The 24,902-nt window shown below is 38.6% G+C and overlaps 1 protein-coding gene across 2 annotated transcripts; it reads right to left on the reverse strand.

The window, feature by feature from the left end:
• Positions 1–4,805: 4,805 nt before the first annotated feature.
• On the reverse strand, positions 4,806–23,929 carry Uba3 (ubiquitin like modifier activating enzyme 3). Of its 2 annotated transcripts, XM_028855501.2 has the most exons (18): positions 23,819–23,929; positions 23,592–23,633; positions 21,759–21,879; positions 20,088–20,168; positions 17,787–17,869; positions 15,341–15,421; positions 13,742–13,785; positions 13,138–13,202; positions 12,679–12,834; positions 10,794–10,896; positions 10,577–10,690; positions 7,844–7,897; positions 7,271–7,307; positions 7,105–7,186; positions 6,696–6,796; positions 6,537–6,600; positions 6,395–6,449; positions 4,806–5,660 (listed from the first exon to the last, which is right to left on the reverse strand). In XM_028855501.2, the coding sequence occupies exons 1-18, from the start codon at positions 23,836–23,838 to the stop codon at positions 5,575–5,577; spliced, it is 1,389 nt and encodes a 462-aa protein (XP_028711334.1). In that variant the 5' UTR covers positions 23,839–23,929; the 3' UTR covers positions 4,806–5,574. The 2 variants fall into 2 exon arrangements, with proteins under 2 accessions (XP_028711334.1, XP_028711341.1); XM_028855508.2 differs by lacking the exon at positions 23,592–23,633.
• Between the last annotated feature and the right edge of the window lie 973 nt (positions 23,930–24,902).

Raw genomic sequence — 24,902 nt, forward strand, 5'->3', positions numbered from 1 at the left:
CCTAGCTTTACATCTTTGCAGGCAGTCCTTTTCCTTGGTTACAGATACATCACTCCGTCTCTCTCACCTCTTCTAATCGGGATGCCTACCATAGCAGGTTAATGCCCCCATATTTGAGAATGAGCACACCCTACTTAATTATATCTGTAAAGGCCCTATTCAAAAAAAATCACATTCTTAAGGGCTCAAGGGCCCTATTCTGGTTCATGGCTGGCATATGAGCCAGTATGTCATGCTTTAGAGGGCAAAGGTACTCTGAGACCTTTTACTAGGCACTAATTCTTTTTCCAAGGGTGTCAACTCATGACATTGAATGAATGAATGAACATGGTAATGGTGAGCTAGAATGGTCACTCCTTTTGATAACTATTTTCACACACTTCAACTGTCCATATATCTGAAAACTCATTCTAAGAACTGTTTAATAAAAGTATCTGCCTGCCCTTCATACCTGAGTATTTGCCTTACACTGCAAGGAACTATGCTATAAAGGGACTTTTTCTTTAAAATACAAAACGAACAAAACGTATCCTGGCAAGTTATATTTCAATAATTTTATCCGACTGCATTACATTTTTGACTGTGTCAGAAGCCCTGGTGGCAGGCTAGTGGCTAGAGGGCTCTTACTGAAACACAGGTCCTAGCTCTTGACAGGCCTGTGCATCTGAACAGCAACCTGCCCAGTCCCCGAAAAACAGAAGGGACGTGGGAAGAGGGGTGCTGACACAGAAACACTCTACAATGAAGATGATGGGAAACCAGGGACAGACAGAAGACAAAGCTAAGCCTGAGGATGAAGGAAAAAGCCGATGCCAGAGGGAAACTGGCCCTTGAGGAAGAGCTGGATGATAAAGTACAAACAACAAACGAGGAGCCAGAGAGCAGGGAAGTCACAAGATGAGGGCACATCAGAATCCCAGCAAGCTGAAAAGACTTATGCAATGTCATAGCTGAGGAGTATCTGGGGAAAAAGAGGAGGTTTTCACTGGACGAAAAGAAATGTACAGGGATGTGTTGCCATAGGAGGCAAAGTGCCAGAAGAGGCTTATACCCTGTACCATTATGCTTTCGGCCTTGGATTCTGACCTCTCTGAGGAGAGGATCACAGGCCTGGCTTGCTTTGGTAGAGTTCTGCATGCCCTGTGTTTTACCATTAATTTTGCTTTTCACTATCCTTCCTGACCAGAAGCCTCTGATCTGAACAGCACTCTTAGAGCACAGGGTTTTGACTCATGTGCATGTACATTATGAAACATAAAAGCATTTGCGGATCCAAAGGAAAAAAGTCTTAGTGTGTACTAATACTTCAGTTAATTACACAAGTTTGTACTAAATAACACAATCCATTCCAAAGAGCTTAGAGGAGTACCTAAGGAGAATCGAGGCCTAGACTCCTTGTCCCAATACTTGCAAGGGCACAGCACTGGGCAAGTGACATCAACCATCTAAAGTTATTGTCTGAGTTCTATGATGAAAATAGTGTTGCCTTTTTATAAAAATTACTACAGCATCTTTATGAAAGAGGTACTAAGGATTAAGAATCTTTATCTTGGGCTGGAGAGATGGCTCAGAGGTTAAGAGCACCGACTGCTCTTCCACAGAGGTCCTGAGTTCAATTCCCAGCAACCACATGGTGGCTCACAACCATCTGTAATGAGATCTGGTGCCCTCCTCTGTATACATAATAAATAAATAAATCTTTAAAAAAAAAAAGAATATCTTTTAAAAAAAACTCGGCTATTGGGAAGCAGAGGCATGCTGTGGGATGTTCTGTATGTCCTGTGGGAGCCCGTTCTTGGGTTCCTCGTGGCTTTACCCAGCAGGTCCGCATAGAAAATGATTAGGACCACGGGCCTGAGTGCAGGTGTCTGAGATGGTCTGCACTTGGCTGTGCTGGGGGATGGTCTGTATGTCAAGTTGCTCTGATTGGTCAATAAATAAATAAAACACTGATTGGCCCGTGGCTAGGCAGGAAGTATAGGCAGGACTAACAGAGAAGAGAAATAAAAGAACAGGAAGGCAGGAGTCACAGCCTGCAGCAGCCATCAGGACAAAGAAGATGTAAAGTACCTCTTGGGCATATATCCAAGAAATGCTCAATCATACCACAAGAGCACTTGCTCAGCTATGTTCATATCAGCATTGTTTGTAATAGCCAAAACCTGGAAACAACCTAGATGCCCTTCAACTGAAGAATGGATAAATTGTGGCACATATACACAATGGAATACTACTCAGCAGAGAAAAACAATGACATCATGAGGTTTGCAGGCAAATGGATGGATCTAGAAAAAATCATCCTGAGTGAGGTAACCCAGACTCAGAAAGACAAATATGGTATGTACTCACTCATAGGAGGATACTAGATGTGGAACAAGGATGACTATAAACTGCTACTCACATCACCAGTGAGGCTACCTGGAAAACAGGACCCCAAGAAAGACACGGGGATCACCCAATGATGGAGAAGTGGATGAGATCTACATGAACAACCTGGACATGAGTGGGAGCAATGAAGGGCGAGGGTCGAGGGAAAGAGAGCGGGAGATCCCAGCTGGATCAAGAACAGAGAGGGAGAACAAGGAATAGGAGACCATGGTAAATGAAGACCACATGAGAAAAGGAAGAAACAAAGTGCTAAAGAGGCCCACAGAAATCCACAAAGATACCCCCACAAAAGACTGCTGGCAATGGTCGAGAGACAGCCGGGACTGACCTACTCTAGTGATGGGATGGCCAAACACCCTAATAGTTGTGCCAGAAACCCCATCCAAGGACTGAGGAATCTGGATGCAGACATCCATGGCTCGGCCCCGAGTGGAGCGCTGGGAGTCTAATTAGCCAGAAAGAGGGGGGTTTATATGAGCGAGAATTGTTGAAACCAAGGTTGGATAAAGCACAGGGACAAATAGCCAAACGAATGGAAACATGTGAACTATGAACTAAAGGCTGAGGGGCCCCCAACTGGATCAGGCCCTCTGAATAGGTGAGATAGTTGATTGGCTTGATCTGTTTGGGAGGCATCTAGGCAGTGGTACCAGGTCCTGGGCTCGCTGCATGAGATAGCTGTTTGAAACCTGGGACTTATACAGGGATGCTTGGCTCAATCTGGGAGGAGGGGACTGGACCTGCCTGGACTGAGTCTATCAGGTCGATCTCAGTCCTCGGGGGTGGCCTTGATCTGGAGGTGGTGGGAATGGAGGGGTGAGCTGGGGGGAAGGGGAGGGGGGCAGGAAAGGGGAGAACAAGGGAATCTGTGGCTGTTATGTACAACTGAATGGTATTGTAAAATAAAATAAAATTAAATTAAAAAAAAAAAAAAGATTTAAAGTACCAGTAAGCCACGAGCCACGTGGCAAGGTATAGATTTATAGGAATTGATTAATTTAAGATATAAGAACAGTTAGCAAGAAGCCTGCCACGGCCATAGAGTTTGTAAGCAATATAAGTCTCTGTGTTTACTTGGTTGGGTCTGAGCGACTGTGGGACTGGTGGGTGACAAAGATTTTTCCTGACTGTGGACAAGGCAGGAAAACTCTAGCTACAGAGGCAGGTGTATCTGTGTGAGTTCAAAGCCAGCCTGATCTACACAGTGAGTTCCAAGTCAGCTAGAGCTACATAGTGAGACCCCGTCTTGAAAAAAAACAAAAAAAGGGTTTGCTTTGTGACACATCCCTATAATCCTAGTACAGAAGGAGACAGTAAGAGGAGGGTCACAAGTTAAAAGCCTGTTTAGACTACACAATCAAATCTTCTCTTAATTAAAAAAAAAAAAAAAAAAAAAAAAAAAAAAAGACTTGCTAGGGGATAGTTTAGTGATGGAATACTAGCCTAGCAATGTGCAAGGCCCTAAGTCTGATCTCAGAAACAACCACAAATAAAAACTGTGTTAACTCTACCATTTTGGGTAAAGATTATAAATGTACTATGTGGTTTATTTATTTGTTTGTTTTGGAGGACAGGGTTTCTCTGTGTAATAGCTCTGGCTGTCCTGGAACTCGTTTTATAGACCAGGCCTACCTCTGCCTCCCAAGTGCTGTGATTAAAGGTGTGAGCCACCATTGCCCAGTGATCCTACTGTTTTTTTAAGTACATGCTTTTTTAAAAATATTCTATTTATTTATTTTATTTTATGTGTACATTTGTCTGTGTGAAGGTATTGGATCCCATGGAACTGGAGTTATAGACAGTTGTGAGCTGCCATGTAATTGAACCTGGGTCCTCTGGAAGAGCAGCCAGTGCTCTTACTGCGGAGCCATCTCTCCAGCCCTCCGTGTGATTTTATAATGAAACTAAATTTGCTAACATGGAGCTAGAAAGAAGAATAAATGGAGTATTGTTCAGTGATGGAGCACTTGAATAGGTGAGAGGTGCTAGGTTCTATCCCTGCATCATAACCACATTAGAAAGAAGACAGACTGACTTCATCCACTAACATTCCACAAATCTTATGAATAAAAAAAGTGCAACCTAACAATTAAAAAGCAAACAAAAAAAGAAAGCACTATAAACTAAGTAACACACAGGTACTATTTGTTCCCACATTAAAATATTACAACAGTATTTTTTTCAGCATTTGTGCTCCACTTTGATTTTAGTATTTTTTAAGAAAACAGGCATTTACTATAAAAATTTAGTCATCCCATTTCATTTATCAGTTTGAGCCAGCTGACCTGGTAGGTTTATACTATGGAAATCACTACAGCAAAATTTTAACTGAGGTGTAATAAAAATCTGATAATAAATTTAAAAATTACTCTTACATCACTATGTAACTATTTACTAATATGAATATACTTCAAAAATTTCAATAAAAAAGTAGACAATGTACAATTTTATTAATAAATAGTGCAAAAGCATCAGTGATAACTGTTTAAACATTAATTTTCCTTGAACAGCCATTGTCTTGGTTTAAGTTTGTGCATAGTGACCTCTATGGCATTGCAAATAAACACATGAAAATACTTCATATTTTCATGCACAGGTATTAATCTGTAATACTGTTTACAAATTATTATGGACAAAATAACTACAATAATTAATACACATTTGGATAGCCACAGTTCCATGAGCAGTAATGAAGAAACAGCCTATGTCTGATATATTCTAGATGTCAGGTGTAATATTTAATGTTCTTAAGACATAGTTCCTCATTTCCATTCAAGGACACATTTCTATACATGTGGACACTCAAAGACGAGCTGAGGAATATGTTCTTTGACCATAATAACAAACTTACACAAAAGACAGTGTTTGTCCTGCTTTAAAGAAGCAATACATTTGTTCATAATCTTTCTCTCCAGGCATTGTTTTCCATATTACTAATGAAAATGCTTACTAGCCCAACCCCAAAGTTCAATCTTCAAGAGAAACTTATAAAGTTAGAAAAGAGTCATTCATTATATATATATATATGCCAAATTCTAGCAACACTAATGCTAAAAATGACATCAATTAAACTTCCTTTCTTGGGTGTCCCCTCTGCCTCTTTTTACTGCTCTTCAATTAAATTCCTTAGCATTCACAAAGTATATTACTTCTATGAATTTTCTATTAGGTATAGATTTATTTTCCTTAAGTAAAATGAAGTTTGAATAGTACAGTCTGTGGTGTGGTAACATCAGCAACAGCCAGTTCTTGTCCATCAACGAGTCCCAATTCTAAAATAGAAAGGAATGTCAGTAGCCCAAACAAAAATAAATATCTCAACAAAAAGAATAACATATACATACACACAAATTATAGTTTTATAGTTCAGATGTCTCAAAATCCAATTCTTTTTTAAGATAAAATTTGATTTCTTAGAATTTTAAATTTTTTTCTATTAAAAGAGCCATCAATTCTATTATTTTTGTAGATATAAGTAATTATGACTTGCTCATATTTAATAAAGAGCAAATCTAATTTCAAAGCCAGCCTGAGCTACAAGCAAGTTCAATGCCAGCTAAAGCGAAAGCAAGGCATCCTATCTCCAAACATCTTATCTCCAAGGGCTTCGGACAGATCAGTGATAAGGCACCTTCCTAGCAAGTCAAGCGGTACCTAATTGTGATCCCTGGCACTGGGGACAACCAGAGAGAGACAGACACAGACACACAGACAACAGACAGACAGACAGACAAACAGACACACACACACACACACACACACACACACACACACACACACACACACACACACCACACACAGAGCACAGACATTACTATTACTTTTTTTTGGTTTTTCAATACAAGATTTCTCTGTGTAACAGCCTGGCTGTCCTGGAACTTGCTTTGTAGACCAGGCTGGCCTCAAACCCACAAAGATCCACCTGCCTCTGCCTCCTAAGTGCTGGGATTAAAGACGTGCACCACCACCAAAAGAAACAATTAATATACACATTTACTTAAAATACCTTTTAACGTCTTGGAAAGATTGGGCCTTGTTCGTTCTTCAATAGATGTTACTGACTGGAAAACAATATTATTTTAATGTATAGCACACGAAGAGACAAAAAAACAATTTTCCTGAAAACTCTAACACTGAGTACTGCTGACCTGTAAGTACAGTGTCCTGTTCTTTCCCTCTAATGTAGCTGTGATAGCTGGAGACTTCATTTGCCTAAATAAAGTAGCAAACATCATTTTAGTTAAATAAATAGTTCTTACTCCTCTTAAAAAAGTGATTTTACAGTAACAAAAACTCTGAACACTTACAGAGAAGCACTAGTGGTCAGATAGTCTAAAACTTCCTGGAGTTTAGCTGATGGGGAAAACTGGATGTTTTGAGGAAGCTGGCTACATGCCGGACAATTTTCCTACAAATAAAAGAATAATTTAGAGGCACACAAACGAATGTCAGTCTTTTTAAGCAAAGATATGGAAGTCAAATTTTCTTTCAATCATGTATATTTCCAATGAAAATATTTTCTGCTTTAAAGCCTGTCTTTGTAATAGAGCATTCCCTCTAAATTATTTTGCTTTACAATTTAAGCTAGCCAATAAAAATACATATGATTAGCTTTAGTAGCTCAGAACATGAATATTTACCTTTAAATTCCGAATTAATAATAAATAAAAGCAAGGCTGTACTGAAAAACATTTCCATTAGTGTAGCACTACTAACCTTTCTCTCTGCTTCAAACGTGTATGTGTACAGTCCATCTACATCATTGAACACCAAGTAATTATTAAGGGGAATGTATGCACTGTAATGAAAAATATCCATGTTTATCTAATTGAGCAAGGTTATAACACGGAGTTCAACTCAAGTTAAAAATAAAACTCATTACCTTGTGGCTATCTTAAAAACCTCAGTAGCACACACAGCTAGAGAAAAACAAAGGCATTTTAACTTAGTAAAAATTAAATACTTTGAAAGTCAGTGATAAATCAGATAAACTTGTAATATCTATAGGGAAAATAAATTTTAAAATATATAATTTAAAAACCATAGGAAGGAACAAGTTTCATATTTGTTTCACCTTTTCCTTTGTCTTCATTCGATCAATGAAAAGCTAAGCCTATGAGTAAAAAGACATGCTAAGCCACCCTTCCCTGTGAGCACTTGGTCTAGGAGAGATACAATGTCTTTTAAGACATAATGATATGAGGAGGTGCGGGGGGCTTGGAGGAGCAGAGGTAAGGAAAACTGGTCAGCATGTAACGTATGTAAAGAATAAAAATTTCTAAAAAAAGATATACAAGATATATATGTACAGAGGATACAGTAACATATTTGGTTTGGGTAGCTCACTCAAGAAGATATCAAATTCCTAGAACACAAGTAACTATAGAAGTATCAATTTAGATATTAAGTCAAAAATTAAAGAAAAAGTAAAACTGAGAAAGTCTTTTTTCTTTACCTGCAATGACTGCATTTGTAGAAGCTACTGCAGGAATGATTCGTTTTACTACCCCTGGAAAAAATTATGAAATAAAATATGGTCACTTCTTTTCTTTTTTTTCCTTTCAAGATTTATTTTCAATTATGTGTAGGGGCGGGGGTGCGGGCGTGAGTGCATACACATGTATATGCAGGTATATGAACATGTCCTCAGAGTCCAAAAGAGTTTGTCCGATTCCCTGGAGCTGGAGTTAGAAGTGATTGTGGAGAGTAAGCAACTCTTGACAGGTAAGCCATCTCCAGCTCCATTTAAAGAAGTAGTCACCTTAAGTTAAAGTAATATAATTAAATCATCTGAAGTCTGATTGTTAAATACCATTTCTGAAACTTGATTTTTCAGGTTTTCAAATCAAGAAATGAAATTGAGAATAGCCAGGCTCAGTGACATGGGCCTATTCCCAGCACCTGGGAAGTTGGGGCAGAAGAACCATGAATATGAAGTGAGTCTGGGCTACACAGAAAAACACTATCTCAAACAAACAAACAAACACATTAAAAAAAAACAAAAACAAAAACAAAACCCTGAAAAGGTTAAACATGAACTATCTTCTTTCCCATTCCCAACATTCTGTAGTGTGTTGAAAACCTTAAGCAACAGTACTGAAATAAAGGCTTTGTAGTTTTACATGACAAAGCAGTAACGCAATAACAAGTGTTTCCTTCTACGCCAGGTTTAGAGTGAAATGTGACTAGTAAATAGTATTCAGTGTTGCTGACATGCTGATTCTAGTTACACCATCCTTGTTCTAAAAAGAAAAGGAAGGCTGAGAAAGTAAATGTCATATCTACAACATTATCTCTAGTAAATGTAGGAATGCCCACCCCATATTAGTCTTATCCATTGATACACTGTACTAGACTCAGAAATGCCTAATAAGTAAGTGTAAAGGAAGTTACCTAATTATTCTTGATATATTTAGTTCAAGTCATTCCATTCACAAAATATCACAATTTTAAAAAAAAAAATTTAAAAGTATCTTTCTTTTACACTACAGTCCTGACCACACAAAATGACATATAGCTCTCTATTTTGACTATGATTTTCAGTTCCGTATTCATGTAAGCAATGTCTCCCTTAGTAACAAAAGAAAGAGTCTCTCTTCTAACTGCACTTGAAGTGCTTGCTCTAGAAGAAACCACATGATCCTAGAGGGAGAGGAAGCACACCGCAAGATGTGTTCCCAGCATCCCAGCAAGAGGAGCACAAAGCAGGCTTCTCTAGGGGAAGGTAAGAAAATAGACAGCAGGCAAGACCTGAACTTTCACGTGACAATTCTAGAACATGAGTAAATAAGAGAAAACAATCATAGAAGAGAAATGATAAATTTGCAAAAAGAATACAAAGCTCTCCCTGGAGAATTCGGCAAAGCTGCAGAAGGGATGAACTGTAATAGGACTGGAACACTGGTCACCAAGGCTGAACAGGAGGACTGCTCATTGCGAGCCCATGCTAGAAGAGACACATTCAGTGACTGTGACTGACCCAGCACTCAGGAAATGGGAAAACAGAACACCCAGGCTTCTGTAGAGCATCTGGAAAGATCATTCATGGCTTCCTTGTGAAGACAGTGAAGAAATCTGAGAGACTCAAGAAGATCTGAGAACAGACTGAGACAAATCTAAAAGGCTGCTAAGGCCCTGGGTTGATCTCCAAGACCAATAAAAAATTTAATAAACAACTCCAGAATACCAATTCTTCCAGAGAGGGAGATGCGGAGGGAAGAAAGGGGAAGAGAAGGTTTTAGCAACTGCCCTGGTGAAAAGATATGCAGATTTTAACGAACAGCAGCATCAAAGAATAGAATCAGAACACCAATGCAAACAACAAAAGTAAACATCAGCTCTCCTTTAAGACTGTACCCATCTTCAGAGGTAAGGCTAGCCCTAGAACGCTGCACTCAGGACTAGGAGATTCAAGAAGGATGGACAACTGGGCACTGGTCAGGGAAGAACACCAAGACTTGAAGCTTGTGACACTTAAATCAGGAAGACTTAAGAGTGGTACAAACAAATGTGGAGAACATGTGATTGCTATGGTCAATAGAAACTACTATTAAAATGGGAATTAGGAACTGGAGAGATGGCTCATGGTTAAGAGCACTCACTGCTCTTCCTGAACACCCCGGTTCAGTTCCCAGCACCCACATACAGCTCACATTTTTTTGTAACTCCAATTCCAGGGGATCCAATGCCCTCTTCTGTCCACTGCAGGCACCGGGCATGCATGAAATGCACATACATACAAGTAGGCAAAACACGTTTAACATTAAAATTTAAAAATAAAAATAAATAAATAAAAAGTAACTAGATTGGGTAAGATACTGAACAAAACTCAAACCAAAAAAAAGACATAGATTTCTGCTCAACATACAGAGTAACCGTGTTGTGACTGCTCCCAGGAGGGAATGAATTCCTCTTCAGTGAAAGATGAAGTAGACAGACTTTGAAGGTAAGGCCTCTTTCAATTGTATGTAAATACGAGTCAGTGATACCATTCAATCCCCAATAGCTGAGTAGTATATATTCTGCTGAACTTAGTTCCCTCCTACCTTGGGAAACTGGGAAACCACTGCTCCTATAGTTCCTTAATTGAACTTCAAGTAGGTGGTGATCTCTAATGACTCTCCCATCAAGCATCCTCCCCATAGAGCATCCCCACCAATGCCATGACAATGACAGTTCACTAACTCACCTTGAGTGAGTCTATAGGTAACACCTCTAATATTATATTGTGATGCTCTCTCTACAGACTTTTGGAAAATCCACTGAATATGTTCAGGGTCATCTCCATCTAAAGGAACCCCATCTGTTGAGGGGAAGACAGACATATGACCATAAGGCAATTTTTAAACAAAATTTCGAAATTAATAATATATCAAATACTTTCTAAGTCTAGATTGTTGAATTACCTCCAAACGGCTGCTCTTTAGGCCATTGTAACATCCTTACATACTCGATACAGTGTTCTGGGAGCCTGGGCATAGATGCAATGGTGCACATGGGGAAATTGACCTAAAACCACAGTTTGTCTTTCTTAGTAAAATTTAAGTAACACATTATTTTAAAATGCAACTTCCAGGTCTGGTTTAGTTCATAACATTCATTTCAGCTCTTGATTTACATAAGCAAAACACTATAAGGCATTAAAACTGCTAGACTAATAGAAGGCATCAAAATCTCTTTAGGTTGAGCTGCCTATAAAGATTTGTCCTACATTTTTAGAGCATACTCACTCAAGCTCTGTTGGCAACGAGAAGAAAAATATTAAATAAACTCTGAAATGTGAATGATTTAGTTTTACTTGTGTTTAATGTGAAGGTATAACACACACCAACACAAAAGCACAATCAGAGTTAATCAATTATGAATTAATATTCATAGGGCTGCTGTCATTTATAAATCAAAATTGCAACTGTTCTTAAAAAAGGAGTATGTAAAGAAACCCACCTTTGAAAAGATCATTTTAATACTATATTTCGATTTGTATTACATTTATTTTGCATGTATCCATGTGGAGCACATGCTACAATGTACATGTGAAGATTAGAAGGAAACTTTCAGCTCTCTTCTTCTGCCATGGGGTGCTAGGACTGAACTCAGTCCCTTTATCTGCAGAGACAGCTCACCAGCCCTTTTCCTAGTATTTTTGGTCTCTGAAATAATCACAGTAGACCTTTCTTATTCATGAAAGATATGTCCCAAGACCCCAACAAATGTCTGAACCCCTGTGTACACGCACTTTATCTTAAGATCATACAAATTACATACAATAGAAAATGTAAAAAAAAAAAAACACTAATAAAAAAGAATTCAAGGACTGGAGAAAGAATGTTAACAGCTCTTGCACAGGAGCCAAGTTAGGTTCCTAGCACCCACATCAAGTGAATCCCAACATCCTGAACCTCTAGCTCCAGGGGATCCAATGCTTCCAGCTTCTTAAGCGCCTGCACCCATGTGTATACATATTCATTGGTTTATTCACAGAAATAAACATAATTAAAATAAATTTAAAATACAGAGTAACTCAAGTATACTCAACAAGATGACTCAAAAGTTCATATTATCCAGAAATGGATGCAACTTAAAATGGAGGGGGAGGGGACCAATTTCAATCTTATAAATCATTTATTTCTGGAATCTTCTGTTTAATATTCCTAGCCTATAGGCAGCTAGAACTATGGATAATAAAACTACAGATTAAGGGCAGGTATATGGGGAAAACCGACAGAATATAACTTATCCCAATATATAACTTTGTAATTCCTCTTAAATAAAAAATTAAGGGGCTGGAAAGATGGTGAAGAGTATATGCTCCTCTTTCAGAAGAACTGAGTTCAGGTCCCAGCACCCACATTAGGCAGCTCATAACCTATAACTCCAGCTACAGAGGGATCTGTCACCTCTGGCCTCCAGGGACACTACATTCACATACCTACATACTCACACATATACACATACATAATTAAAATAAAAAACCCAACAAGTATGAAACTATAAAAACACAAGACCTGATAGACAGTCTCTCACAGTAGATTGTCACAATTTATCCTTCTTAGCAAATTTTGTTTTAAATTTTGCTTTTGTTTTAATGCTGAAGTGTACAAGTTTGAGCTCGTGCCCTCATTATGGCAAATACTAACCTACACTCCCATTATGGTAAACACTAACCTATACTCCCAGGCCTTAGCATATCTTTAAAAATATGTTTATCCCCGAACACTGACGAGATGTACTAATTAGTACTAACTCCAACCCAAGATGCTAAGAAAGCAATGCAGGTGCTTTTCCGATTACCTGCGGGGGATAGAGTTCCAGGGTGCACTCAACACAAGCAGTCATTCCAGGCAAGATCACCCGGGCATTTCCTTTAAAGCCTTCTGTCCCCCCATCTATCAAAGGGACAATGGAGCTTGGATCCAACACACCATCTTCATAATTTAGAAGAGATATCTAGAAAAATGTTTTAAAGGGTTTAAAAGAGGGTATAGGAAATGGAAAAAAAGCAGCAACATGCTTCCAACAAATTCCAGAAATCAGTCTGGAACTCAGTAGCAACACATCTGAACAAAAGAATTATATTCCTTACAATAAACATGTTCTCACTGAACCAATGACGGGCAGTAACAGTGGTATATATCTACTTAATTTAAAATTGAACAAATTCATATTTACAAAAATATGACAATTTTGATCTGGGCTATGTCAAAAACAAGAGCAAAGTTCTTCAGAGAACCCCAACACTGAAGTGTTTACCAGCATTCCATTGATCCATCTTCTGGCTATGATAGAGTCCAAGCCACATACAATAATATGAAATTCTATGAGGAAATAAAATCCACGTTAAATTTTTGATTACAGTCTCACTTTGTAGTCCTAGGCTGGTTTCAAATTCTCTGTCCTCTTGCCTCAGACTGCCTAGTGCTGGCCCCAGCACATCCACTAAGCCTGGTGCTTACAAGTGCACTAATGTAACAGTGGTCTAGCACCAGCTCATGGATCACTGTGGACGGAAAATGCTAGGAGAGCTCTCTACCTTCCATCCAACTTTGCTGTGTCTCCAAAACTGCTTTGAACACAGTTATGCAAAGTACATCACGTTGTAAGACGAAAAACAAAGAATAATTTTATTAGAATCTCCCCACCCCTCTAATGTTTCAGTAATTCTCATTTGAATGAGCAGCTAGTGGTATCTACCAAGGATCAGGACAGTGATATTTCAGTTAGTCAACAAGCTTACTCCAAATACAGCAGAGAGAACCATGACAGGACAGCCAAGCAGCCAGAATGGGGGGCGGGGGAGAGAACAGCAGCAAACTGTAAGAATCAACAAGAATTTAGTTTCAAGTGAACAACTTACGTCGGTAGAAAGTGTCGTTAAAATCTTGAATCTTGTTGAAATGTCTGAATCCAAGTAAAGGAACTTAAGATGCCAAGTTTCAAATGTCTGAGGTGATTGTAACAATACCATAAGGAACAAACTGTGTTTATTTAAAACAGTAGGTAATCAAGGTGCAATTCAAGAAATCTGATAAATTGAACACAACCTTACTTTCTGACAAAACGATTTTAAATTACTTATGTATGTACGTATATGCCACAGTGCACAAGTGAAGGCAGATTTCCTTCCCTCCCTCTCTTCACACACACACACAAAATAAATAAATGTGTAAAAAAAATCAGAGTTATGGTATTTTTGTGAACTTGTTCCATTTTGCTTTATTTTGGCATTTTTATTGGTCTTTTGCTTGTTTGATTTATATTTTAGTGGGGGGTAGGTGTTTGTTTCTTGGGCTTTGGGGTCTTTTTTTTTTCAGCTGGGATCTCCCGCTCCCCCAAGCTCTCTTTCCCTTGACCCTCGCCCTTCATTACCCCCACTGGGGTCTTTTTTTTTTTTTTTTTTTTTTTTTTTTTTTTAAGAGAGAGAAAAAGAATAATGTTGGATGGATAAGGAGGTGAAAAGGATCTGGGAATTGAGAGAGGGGAATAAACATGATGAAAATATATTGTGTGAAAAAATTATTTTCAATAAAAAATAGACTACTAGAAAATGACAAACTACTGGAAGCTTTATATACAAACAACACAGAGAATTTCGACCGCTTTTTCAGTTGCTAGTAGTACAGTTGGGTTTGCCGTTTTAAGAGGCTGGGGGGCCTTGGAGTAAAGTATGGGTATTTTGTGCCCCTCATAAAATTCAGCTGTGGGTCTTTATACTCAGTCAGCAACAGCTGGTCATCAAATGGCCTGTGCTTGCAGGCTACTCATGAGTCCCCATTCTGTTCTACTAGCTGTGAGAACGAGTCAGTCACAGCACCTAAGGTTTTAAAAGCATAAGAACTACACACTTTAATCTCAGCATTTGGGAGACAGAGGCCAGCCTGGTCTAGTCAAGAAATTGCTGAACAGCCAGGGCTACATAGAAAGACCATCTCAAAAAACAAAAACAAAAACAAAAAATCACGAGCCTGTACAAAATGTTTAATTTTTCTAATAAAGGAACGTTTAATACAAATGATACTGCTCTACAATGCACCCTGTTTTTAACAGTAACACAAGGAGGTACAGCTTCTCTGTACTGCCTTTACAGATTCTGCTGAATATATGTCATTCTGAAGTAAATGTTTCAAGATGGAAATATAGGCCACTTTGTAAGGAAACGGAATTAAAAGGGGGGATATTCATGTCCCATCTAGCCCCATGCTGAGTCCTGGGAACTTGTTTTATAGGCCTCCACCCAGGAGAATGTCTTGGGCAGCCTCCTGGCTTCTCTGTCGCCTCTCCTCCACCGCTTTCAACCTAGTTCCCAGTGCACCTTCAGTCCCTGCTTGCCCAGCATTCAAAGGGAAGAGTTCTGAATGAGTGAGGGTTAGAAATGAGTTGATTTTTTTTTTTTTTTAAATGCCTGCATTAGTAAGTATAAAAGTCTAGAGAAGTACTTTTTCTGTTGAAAGGATACGGGACGACATTGCAGTTAGGAACTCGGTCATTTAGAAATTCTGCAGCAACTTCAGCCTTGGGTCTTCCAACATCTTTAGGCCTACAGAAAACATTAAATTGTCACCCACAGCCAGGCAGTGGTGGCACACACCTTTAATCCCAATAATCAGGAGGCAGAGGCAGGCTGATCTACAGAGCTAGTTCCAAGACAGCCAGGGCCACACAGAGAAACCCTGCCTTAAAAAAATGAATGAATGAATGAATAAATGTCTAAATTATCACCCATAATATGAATTTAGATGGTCTACATAAATAGCTTCCAAACATAAAAATGAACAGCTTATTTATAACATAACTTAGAAAAAAATATTTTAACTACATTATTTTTATTTTTTTTTAAATTGTATGTATGCATGTGCATCTGTGTGTGAGTATGTACATGTGAGTGCCAATGCCTGTGGAGGCTAGAGTCCTCAGATTCCCTGAAGCTGGAATTATAGGGATATGTGAACCACCTGATATTGATGCTGTGAACAGAATCTAAGTCCTCTGTAAGAATAATATGTGTTCTTAACTGATAAGCCAACTCTTCATCAACCCCTAAGTATATTTATATATGTAATAAATTAAATGCATACTTACTAAACCCTTCCTGATAGTACAAATAAATATGACAAGTCTGATTGTATTTCATAACTGAAAATATAAACTATTGAACAGTAGCCCCGCCGCCCCAGGTAAAGCATAATAACAGCATGTTTAGTGGCCACTCCAACCATGACACTTCCTAATATAGAAATACCCTATACCCAGAGCCTTCCAAGTATACTGCCTGAATCCCAGAATCTCAATGGTTCAGTTTTCTGGGGCAGGATCTCACTCTTAGCTTGGGCTAGCCTCACGGTTACTATTGAGCCCAGCATGACAACCTCAAACTCTAAACAATCCTCCTGCTTTGGCCACCCAAATGCTAGGATTACAACTGGGAGCCAGCATGCCTGCTTCACTGTGCTTATATGCTGGTCTTAGTAAAATACACACAAAGAGATTCACTCTATGAAAGGAATACCCTCTAAGTATCACCTCCATTCTGTGTGTGCTACTTAAGTAGGAATCAGAGGTCCCTAAAGCATGGTGGGGTTTGATACTTCTTGCTTGTTTGGCCTGGATCCTATCTCAGCTTCCTAAGTGTTAAGATTACAGGTATGCACTACTAGGCCCAGCTTCTTTTGTTTATTTGTTTTTGCTTTTTGTTTTTCCAAGACAGGGCTTCTCTGTGTAGCTTTGGAACCTGTCCTGGAACTCACTCTGTAGCCCAGGCTGGTCTCGAACTCACAGAGATCTGCTTGCCTCTGTCTCCCGAGCACTGGGATTAAAGGTGTGCCCCACCAACTGGCCAGGCCCAGCTTCTTTAACCATGTTTTCAAAGAAAGAATAAATTTCAAAGACATTATCAGCATTTACAACAAACTAAGTCTGGAAGCATCACTCTGGTAATTACCAGATGTTGAGTACAAAAGGACACAAAGTGTCTCTTCAAGCATGTGAATATTTTCTTTTTACTATTTCCTCAAAATTCTCATGGAAATGAGTCATCCTTCACATGTGAGAGTAAGCACTTCACTACAACTTCCTATAACACACACATATCCCTAGACATTGAACCCTTAATCCTTGTATCATTCATAACGGGCAGTGTAAATATTTTTAAAAAGTAAAAATAACAAATCAAAATTTTATTTAAAATTAGAATTTCAAAGGAAACATTTAATTGGGTCAATTTTTCTCTTCTCCAATAAAAAATTATTCTTTTCCTATTTGAAGTTGTCAAAAATTTTATTCTTCGTCCTTACTTACATAGAAAAGTACTATAAATTAGAAATCTTGATTTGAGTACTACATTCAAGCACTCTGCACACAGCTCTTCACATATGGAAAAGCAAAACAGTGGAGTGCCAAGATTCTTCTAAAATGTATTTTTGTGCTTTTACAAGTCTCACACAAAAAACCTCCAGTGTGGTTTTAGTGAAGACTGTTATAAAATTTATAAGATCAGGGGACTGTTCAACTGTCGCAATGAAGACAGTGTCATAATTAAAATGGCAAGTCACCCTTCCTGGCACCATGCCCAAATCAGTTACCTCTGTAAGTATCATTATTGTTGCAATCATGTTAGTTACAAATTAAAGGGTGTAGCTTGATATCAATAACCAATCATCTCAGTCTATTTCAAAGCAGCAATAAACTAAAAACTTGTCAGAATGGAAAAGGCACACAAAATGTATACATGTGCTCATAAAACAATCATCCCCTGAATACTCAGGTTATGGTTTTGAGTATCTACCTAAAGTGTAAAAGTAGTTCTTCCTGATTTTTAAGATCCATGTTAGACCCTCAGCAGTTATTAAATTACAATGAACAAAAATTCAAATGTTTATCACAAATTTTAAAATATCAAAACTTACCTAAATAAAAACTGCCTATTTAGATTGGAAACATCTATAGTGTCCATGTCTATAACATGAATCTGTCTAAAACCAGACAATGCCTGTAGAAAGAAAAGCAATCTAATTAGGCAAGAACTTCCTTTCTTATAAAACATAACAGATTTTCAAAAATCTATGTCCTAAGTCCATACATTTACAGTAATAAATTCTGCGTAACTGTATTCTTTGGCTTAAAAAAAAGTCTGTACAAGGCATAAAAAAATTCAAGAATCTTGTCAAAGGCCAAAAAACACACAAGCACTCAGGTTTAAATCATGTACAAAACTTACTCTCTACCGAGTTCCATCTGCTGCCCCCTTGCTGAGAACCCTTCCTTCCCACATTGCTCACTGCTCACCCCTTGCTCCAACTGCACCTTTTGAAAACCCTTCCCTCACCACCAGGCTGCCTATCCTCATTCACCCTTCCTGTCTTCATGCATTTACCACCATCTGACATTCCACATTCTCTCTATCTCCTCAGCAAAAATCTAAGTCCCAGAAACAATCCCTTGCCTATGCTGCTCCATCTGAGTCTTTATCACCTAAAATGGTGCTTGGCATTTACAAGAGGCTCAATAAACATTTGGTTAATCAGTGATATTAATGTCATAGTCTCTCTCTTTTTTTAAGAATGTGCCTTTAGGGGGCTTACAATCAGTGAAAAGTAAGAGAAAAAAATCACCCATGTCCTCTATGCTTATATCTAAAACAAGCAAAGTAACAAATGATAAAGTAAAAGGCCAAGGTTCTGTGTATGAGCTTAAAAGATCAGAATATAGTAAATTAACAACAGAACCACTCCCTAAAATTGCTTGACAAATAATCCTCAGATCTAATCTTTAATGACAGTAATTTAAAAGTCAATATACACTGCAACAGTAAATCATGGCTTCAAAATGAAAAAAGTTAAGTTTTAAAGAACGTGTACATGCCTAATGCCTAAACAAAAAACAATGGCCAACTCCACAAACCCTTCCTTTCTACAAGTTTTAGGTTTTCATACTACAAGTCTGAGAGGGTGCTGCCATTTTGGGACACCACATTATTCCATAAACACTGTTATTTATTTCAATAAGACTTATCTCCCCAAACTTCAAATTCACTGAAGACACAGATCACAGTGACCTACAATCCCCATAGATGTAAAATAGCACTAAACGAAGTGAGTGTATTTCATTTTAAAACTTTAGTACAGCGATACTACTGTTTCCTAGCAAATCAAGCTGGCTGTGTTGACATCTAAAATTTAACTGTCAGGATTAAAGAGACAGCTTAGCAGTTAAGAGCACTGCTGCTCCTGCAGAGGACCTGTGTTAGTTCTCAGAATCCGCATGGTGGCTCACAGGTCTCTAACTCCAATTTCAGTGAGACACCCTCCCTGGGCAGCAAGTACCCATGTGGTATACATACATGTAGGGAAAACACTCATACAGGTAAAATAAAAATAAACCTTGTAAAATAAGTAAATTTAACTCTTGGCAGGTTATTGGTGTCCTCTATTTGGCTATGAGCTGCTTAATCTTCTAACTTTCCACTTTCTACCCAGTGAGAAGTCAAGGATACAGCTGCTCTACATTAATTCTCTCCTTCCTCAAGCTATTAAACCGAGAAAAACTTACACAAAGTTACTTCATGGTTATAAGAACTCTATGAAAGCAATTACAACACCACTACGTATTTCTAAACAGTACACAGAAATAGTTTTACTAAAGGCTCAGCTGTCACAAACCCTAGGTATTTACTAGCATATGGTCATCAAAAACAACCATCTTAGGTCATGCAATACTTCAGTGAAAAAACACTGTACTTTAAAGAACTGATGGCCTGAATCAGATCTTAGGAACCTCACCATAATGGGGGGGGAGGGGGGGGAGATGAGTCTTTTATTTGCTGAGCCTCAATGTATCCTTTTGGATAAAATGATACAAAACCTCACCTGAGTTATTTGGAGAAGCAAGAGAAATAATAAATTATATGAAATTACACTTTAAAAGATGAACTATTCTGTTATTTACTTCAATGAAATGAAGTTAGCACTAGGCAAAAGGAAACAACAACAAACAGGGCGGAGAAGAAACAAATGACTTTAAGACTTTTAGAGTTCCAAAGTAATATTATGTATTTTTATTACTGTACAGAATTTGACCTGCTAAACTTACCCAATAAATGTTAAAGAGAAAAATTAAGAATCATGAAATGAAGACATTCCTCATATGATAGAAAAGCAAAAGGACTTACTCATCTCTAAGAGAATAGTAATTTATTTATGATATATTACCAGATTTTTCAGGAGCTCGCATCCTAAGCCACCAGCTCCAATGACTAGAATTTTACATGTATCTAATAGGAACTGGAGCGACTGCAAAGAATGGAAAGGCAAATTAAAATTTAGGCAATCACCACAAGAACCATGAAGAAGGCAACAAACTACACAGCGGTTGTTAATGCAGGCATAAAAAGGGCAATTATTCATAAGAAACACACCTAGCATATCATCAATTATTTCAAATTACGAAAGAGATGTCATTATAAATTTTGAAATCCTAATGATTTCTGAGTTGCAATTTTAACACTTGATTGACTTTTAGTATATGAAATTAAAAGTCTCCTTCTAACCGGAAAAACTGCCCCTAGGGCCAGATGACTCAGCAGATAAGGGCACTTGTCATCCTTGCAGAGGATCCAGGTTTGGTTTCCAGCACATACATGGTGGCTCACAACCACCCATAACTCAAGTTCCAGAGGTACAGATGCCCTCTTCTGATCTTTGAGTGCTCTTGGCACACACAGTGCACATACATACATGAAGGCAAAATTACTCATACACATAAAAATAAATCTAAAAGAAATTTTAAAACCTATTCCTAGTTGTTTTTATCTTTTTTTCCAAAGGGTTGGTTTATCATATCATAGGTAATGTAACAACTTTGCTACAGTATTCTCTATTTTCCTTCTCCTATTCTTTTTTCTTTAATTTTTAAACTGTAGGGTAGACATCAGTTACTTAACCGATTTCTAAAAACAGAAAAAAATTAAAATATCAAAACCAGAAGGTAAAGAAAGGGTCATCAGTGTTTGAAGATCTAACAAAAATGAGGTAAGTAAGAATAGTTACAGCTTCCTTTGAACAGTGAATGAAACTCATAGAAGATGAGAAATTCAAGAAATTCCAGATCAGCAGAAATACAACTTAAAAACATTGCTTAACAGAAGTGACAGTCTTAAGCTATTGTGTAGAAACACTTTCAAAGTACAAAAAAAAGATGTATTATGTAACTATGTTATCCAAAGAATGAATACTAACCATTCTGCTCACCATTAAAGGAGGAAGAGATTCATTCACATAGGCTACTGAGCCAAATTCAAGAGTTTACATAACAATTTTATAAGTAGCTTTTCTATTTCAAAATCTCTTCATGAGCACAAAGGACATAAAACACACTATAGTGAATATGGTTTTTCCTACTTCATAAGAAGCATATTTTATCTAATTAAATATTTGCTTTAAGCAAGACACAGTTCAAAATATGTACCTATTATATTGAAAGCACATTTTAAACATTCAATTAACTATAGTCAATGCTAAATAAAGATTTCCAACTAAGTAAGCATACCTTAGTCTTAGAAGAATTAATTTATCACAGTAGGACTACAAAAGGGGAAATGAGTCTTAGAAATCCTTTTAAACTAGATTTTAAGCATACCAAAATATGAAGTCATCAAGTTTTTCTACTCTTGAAAATTTTAAACTTACATGAAAATGTAAAATGCATTCCTGGTCATTTACATAAAATCAGTTGTAAAGATTTAGTTCAATACTCACTATAACTTAATTTCACAAAAGAATTTTACTTATTCGCATTATAACAGCAAATTAAAAAGGAAACATTTTATTATTTTTGAAATGTAAAACTATTAAAGCAGTTATTTAAAAATAAATGTTTCTCACTTCAGTGCTTGGTTCGAAATCAGGGTGTGTGAAGGGTCCAGATCGCTCGAGGAACTTCTTTACATGGTTCCAGCGACCTTCCCAGTCTCCAGTGTCCCCACACCCACCATCAACAGCCATTCTGCATAGAACATAGTAAATTCAGCTGCAAAGATCAGTATGAAAAAGTCACACCTACAACTATTAGGTTTCCCCAGATGTAAAGGTAACTACACCAGACCTGCTCAAATAAAAAGGAAAACTTGAGTTGTCATAGTATTTCTCCAATTTTAACTTGTCTGCTACGGAAAAGCACTTTTCACCTACTTGACGAAATGAGTCAGTCTCTGCGTTTCTAGCTTCCTCAGCACTCAAAGATCAAAGTTGGAACACTAATGTCTCAGTGAGAAAAGGACTTCCCTATGTTTAGTATTTACAGTCACCACGAACTTCCATAATCTGTTCCTTCATTACACTTGGATAGGGAAATAACAGATGCAGGGGTGAGAGGGGCTTAGAGAGCTATGGTGCTTCACATCTAATACTATCTATGGCTCCTCCCAAGCTGGGAAGGTGGGAATCCACTGAGCCTTTTGGATAAAAGCAACTCTCAACATTTCTTTCCTTAGAGAGGTCCCAGTATTTTCTTAAAGCCCTCTGTTAAACTCAGGTGCATTTGTTGTCACGAAATACACAAGAGAAAATGTTTTGGTTAAGATTATGCCACAGATAGGCATTACCATCAAGAAATCTTTGAGAATATGCAACAAAATAAAGTGGACTCCTCTTTTAAAAAAAAAAAAAAAAACATGCACTTTATAATTACAGATTCATGTTTGGTTGTGATAACTTTCCTGTAACTCTGCAATTTCTACCTTCAAACATAACAGTGTTATAAAATTCTTGCAAAAAGGACCAACACGTATTTAACAGCAAGAGAAGAGGAGGTTCTGATGCATAGTTGGGTTTCAATCCACAACCAAGCACATTGTAACCTTGAGAAGATTACTCAACTGTCAGAAACCTCAACAGTAGATTGCAACTACTTCTGATGGTCACGAGATAAAGATATAATTACACAGAAGGCTTAGGGAAGCTCTTGGCATATAGCAAGCATTCAAACTCTGTCATGTCATGCAAAAAGAAAAAAAAAAGAAAGAAAAAGAAGCAGGAAATTAGGTGGGAAAGAAATGTGAACTCGTGCATTTGAAATTCAACCATGAGGGAAGTATGGAAAAGAGACCAAGGTACTACTGAGAAGTGACAAAGACATTATTAATTCACCACACCCATTACAGGAGTACTTTTTTCCCTTCCACAGAGGGAGGGGACTCATGTAGGGTTGGCCATATGAAAAGAACTATAAATCTGTGGCATCAAAAACTTAAGTAGCTGATACAGGTTATGTGGTAAATGAAGGAGCAAGTGCTGGGGTCGACATATCCTTTCAGATCCAATTACTTTGCAAAACTGACAAGTTTTAACGCGATTCTTGATGCACAGTGTTCAGAAAAAGTTTATAATGTGTACTATTATCTCGGTGTTTACCAGGGGCCCAAACCAGGCCTCGTGTCCATTTAGATTTAGATTGGATTCACTTGCCACAAGGTCCCAGCTCTGACAATTTGGGTTGGAGGAAGAAGGGGACACCGGGCGGCTTTTGCAGGAGCACAGCCGGGGGGAGCGGCCGGCCGGTGGCCCGGGATGGGGACGGGGTTAGGGGTGAGGCCGAGCGGCCTGCTCCGGGTGCCCCCCTCCCAGTCCCCCGGGCCTGCTGCGGCTGTTCCCCTAGGCCTGGGGTTGAGGGGAGGCGGGGGTCTCCGGAGAGGACCCCGGCCTCCCGGCAGCACTAACTTCTCAGCCAGCAGCTCCTCTATTCTCCTTCTTTTCTTCTCCCTAAAAGAAAGAGAGAATAAAAGAAGGGTCAGCATCAAGCTCCACAGAGGGCGCCGCAAGGGTATGGGGGACGAGGGGACGGGACGGGGGTTGGGGGACCCCCGGGGGGCAGCGGTGGCCGCCCACTGCCGCGCTCTCTCACAACCCAGCCCAGCCCGGCGCTCCAGCAAAACCCCGATACTTACGGCTCCTCGCCATCCGCCATATTGTTCCCCGCCTCTTCCCAGAAGCCCTCGCGGCGTGTGGGCCCGCCCGGGAGGGGCGGGACTGCAAGTAAATGGAAAGAGTGGAGGGCGGAGCCAGCGCGGAAGGGAGGAGCTTCAGGTGAGGAAATGAGGGGGCGGGGCCGGGGCGGGGCTTCAAGCGAAGGGGCGGAGCTGGCATTTGGGGACGGGGGCTTTATGGAGGGAAAAAAGCCGAAGCAGGCGCGGATGGGCGGGATCAGTGCCTTGAGATGGGGCTAGTAGGAAGGGGAGCGAGGGGCGGGGCCAGCACAGGGGGCGGGACTTCAGGGAAAGGGAGGGAAGGCAGGGCTGGCTGAAATGCCAGCTGAATCCAGGGTAGCCTTGGGCAAGGTGGCTGCTAAGGCTCCCTTGGGCTTTTTAAGCATTTCACACTGTAATTAAAATCTTGATTCATTTTACCTACTTAATGTTTTGTCATCTATGGTGTTGCCATGCCTCATGAACTTAGATATGTGATTTATTTATACACATATGTTGACAAGTAATTGCTTAAAATGTTGATGTATTCTATTTAAAAACTGAAAGAACCACCCTAATATGCCAGTGCTTTTCTCTGGGAAAAATGGTGAGAGGAATTTCCGTTTTCCATACTTCTGGAAGATTCAAAACCCTTGTCTTTATAGGCAGGCAATTTAAAACATTAAATAGAAGTAGGGCAGGGAGTCTTATTTTCTTTGTGAAAATTCATATTAAAATGTTAGTTTCACACCATTCTATCAGAAAACTATTCTGTTATATATAAATATATCCAGATATATAATAGATAGATAAATGAATGACTGATAGATGAGATAGATGACAGATATGAAAAATATAGAGATACATAATTCACTACCTAATGATGGCAATAAATGCCAATGAAGTTTTTGTCTCTTTTCTTCACAATCACATACTGTCTGCAAATGAGAGAGTCTGGTAGACAAAAGAGGGAAAAATAATTATGTTCCTGTGTTTCAAATATGTATCTACACAAACATATCTCTTTTACTGAGGTGAGATAGAAATTTAATATGGAGTCAGAACT

The sequence above is a fragment of the Peromyscus leucopus genome, chromosome 3, assembly GCF_004664715.2.
Source record: "Peromyscus leucopus breed LL Stock chromosome 3, UCI_PerLeu_2.1, whole genome shotgun sequence".
Taxonomy (NCBI): Eukaryota; Metazoa; Chordata; class Mammalia; order Rodentia; family Cricetidae; genus Peromyscus; species Peromyscus leucopus.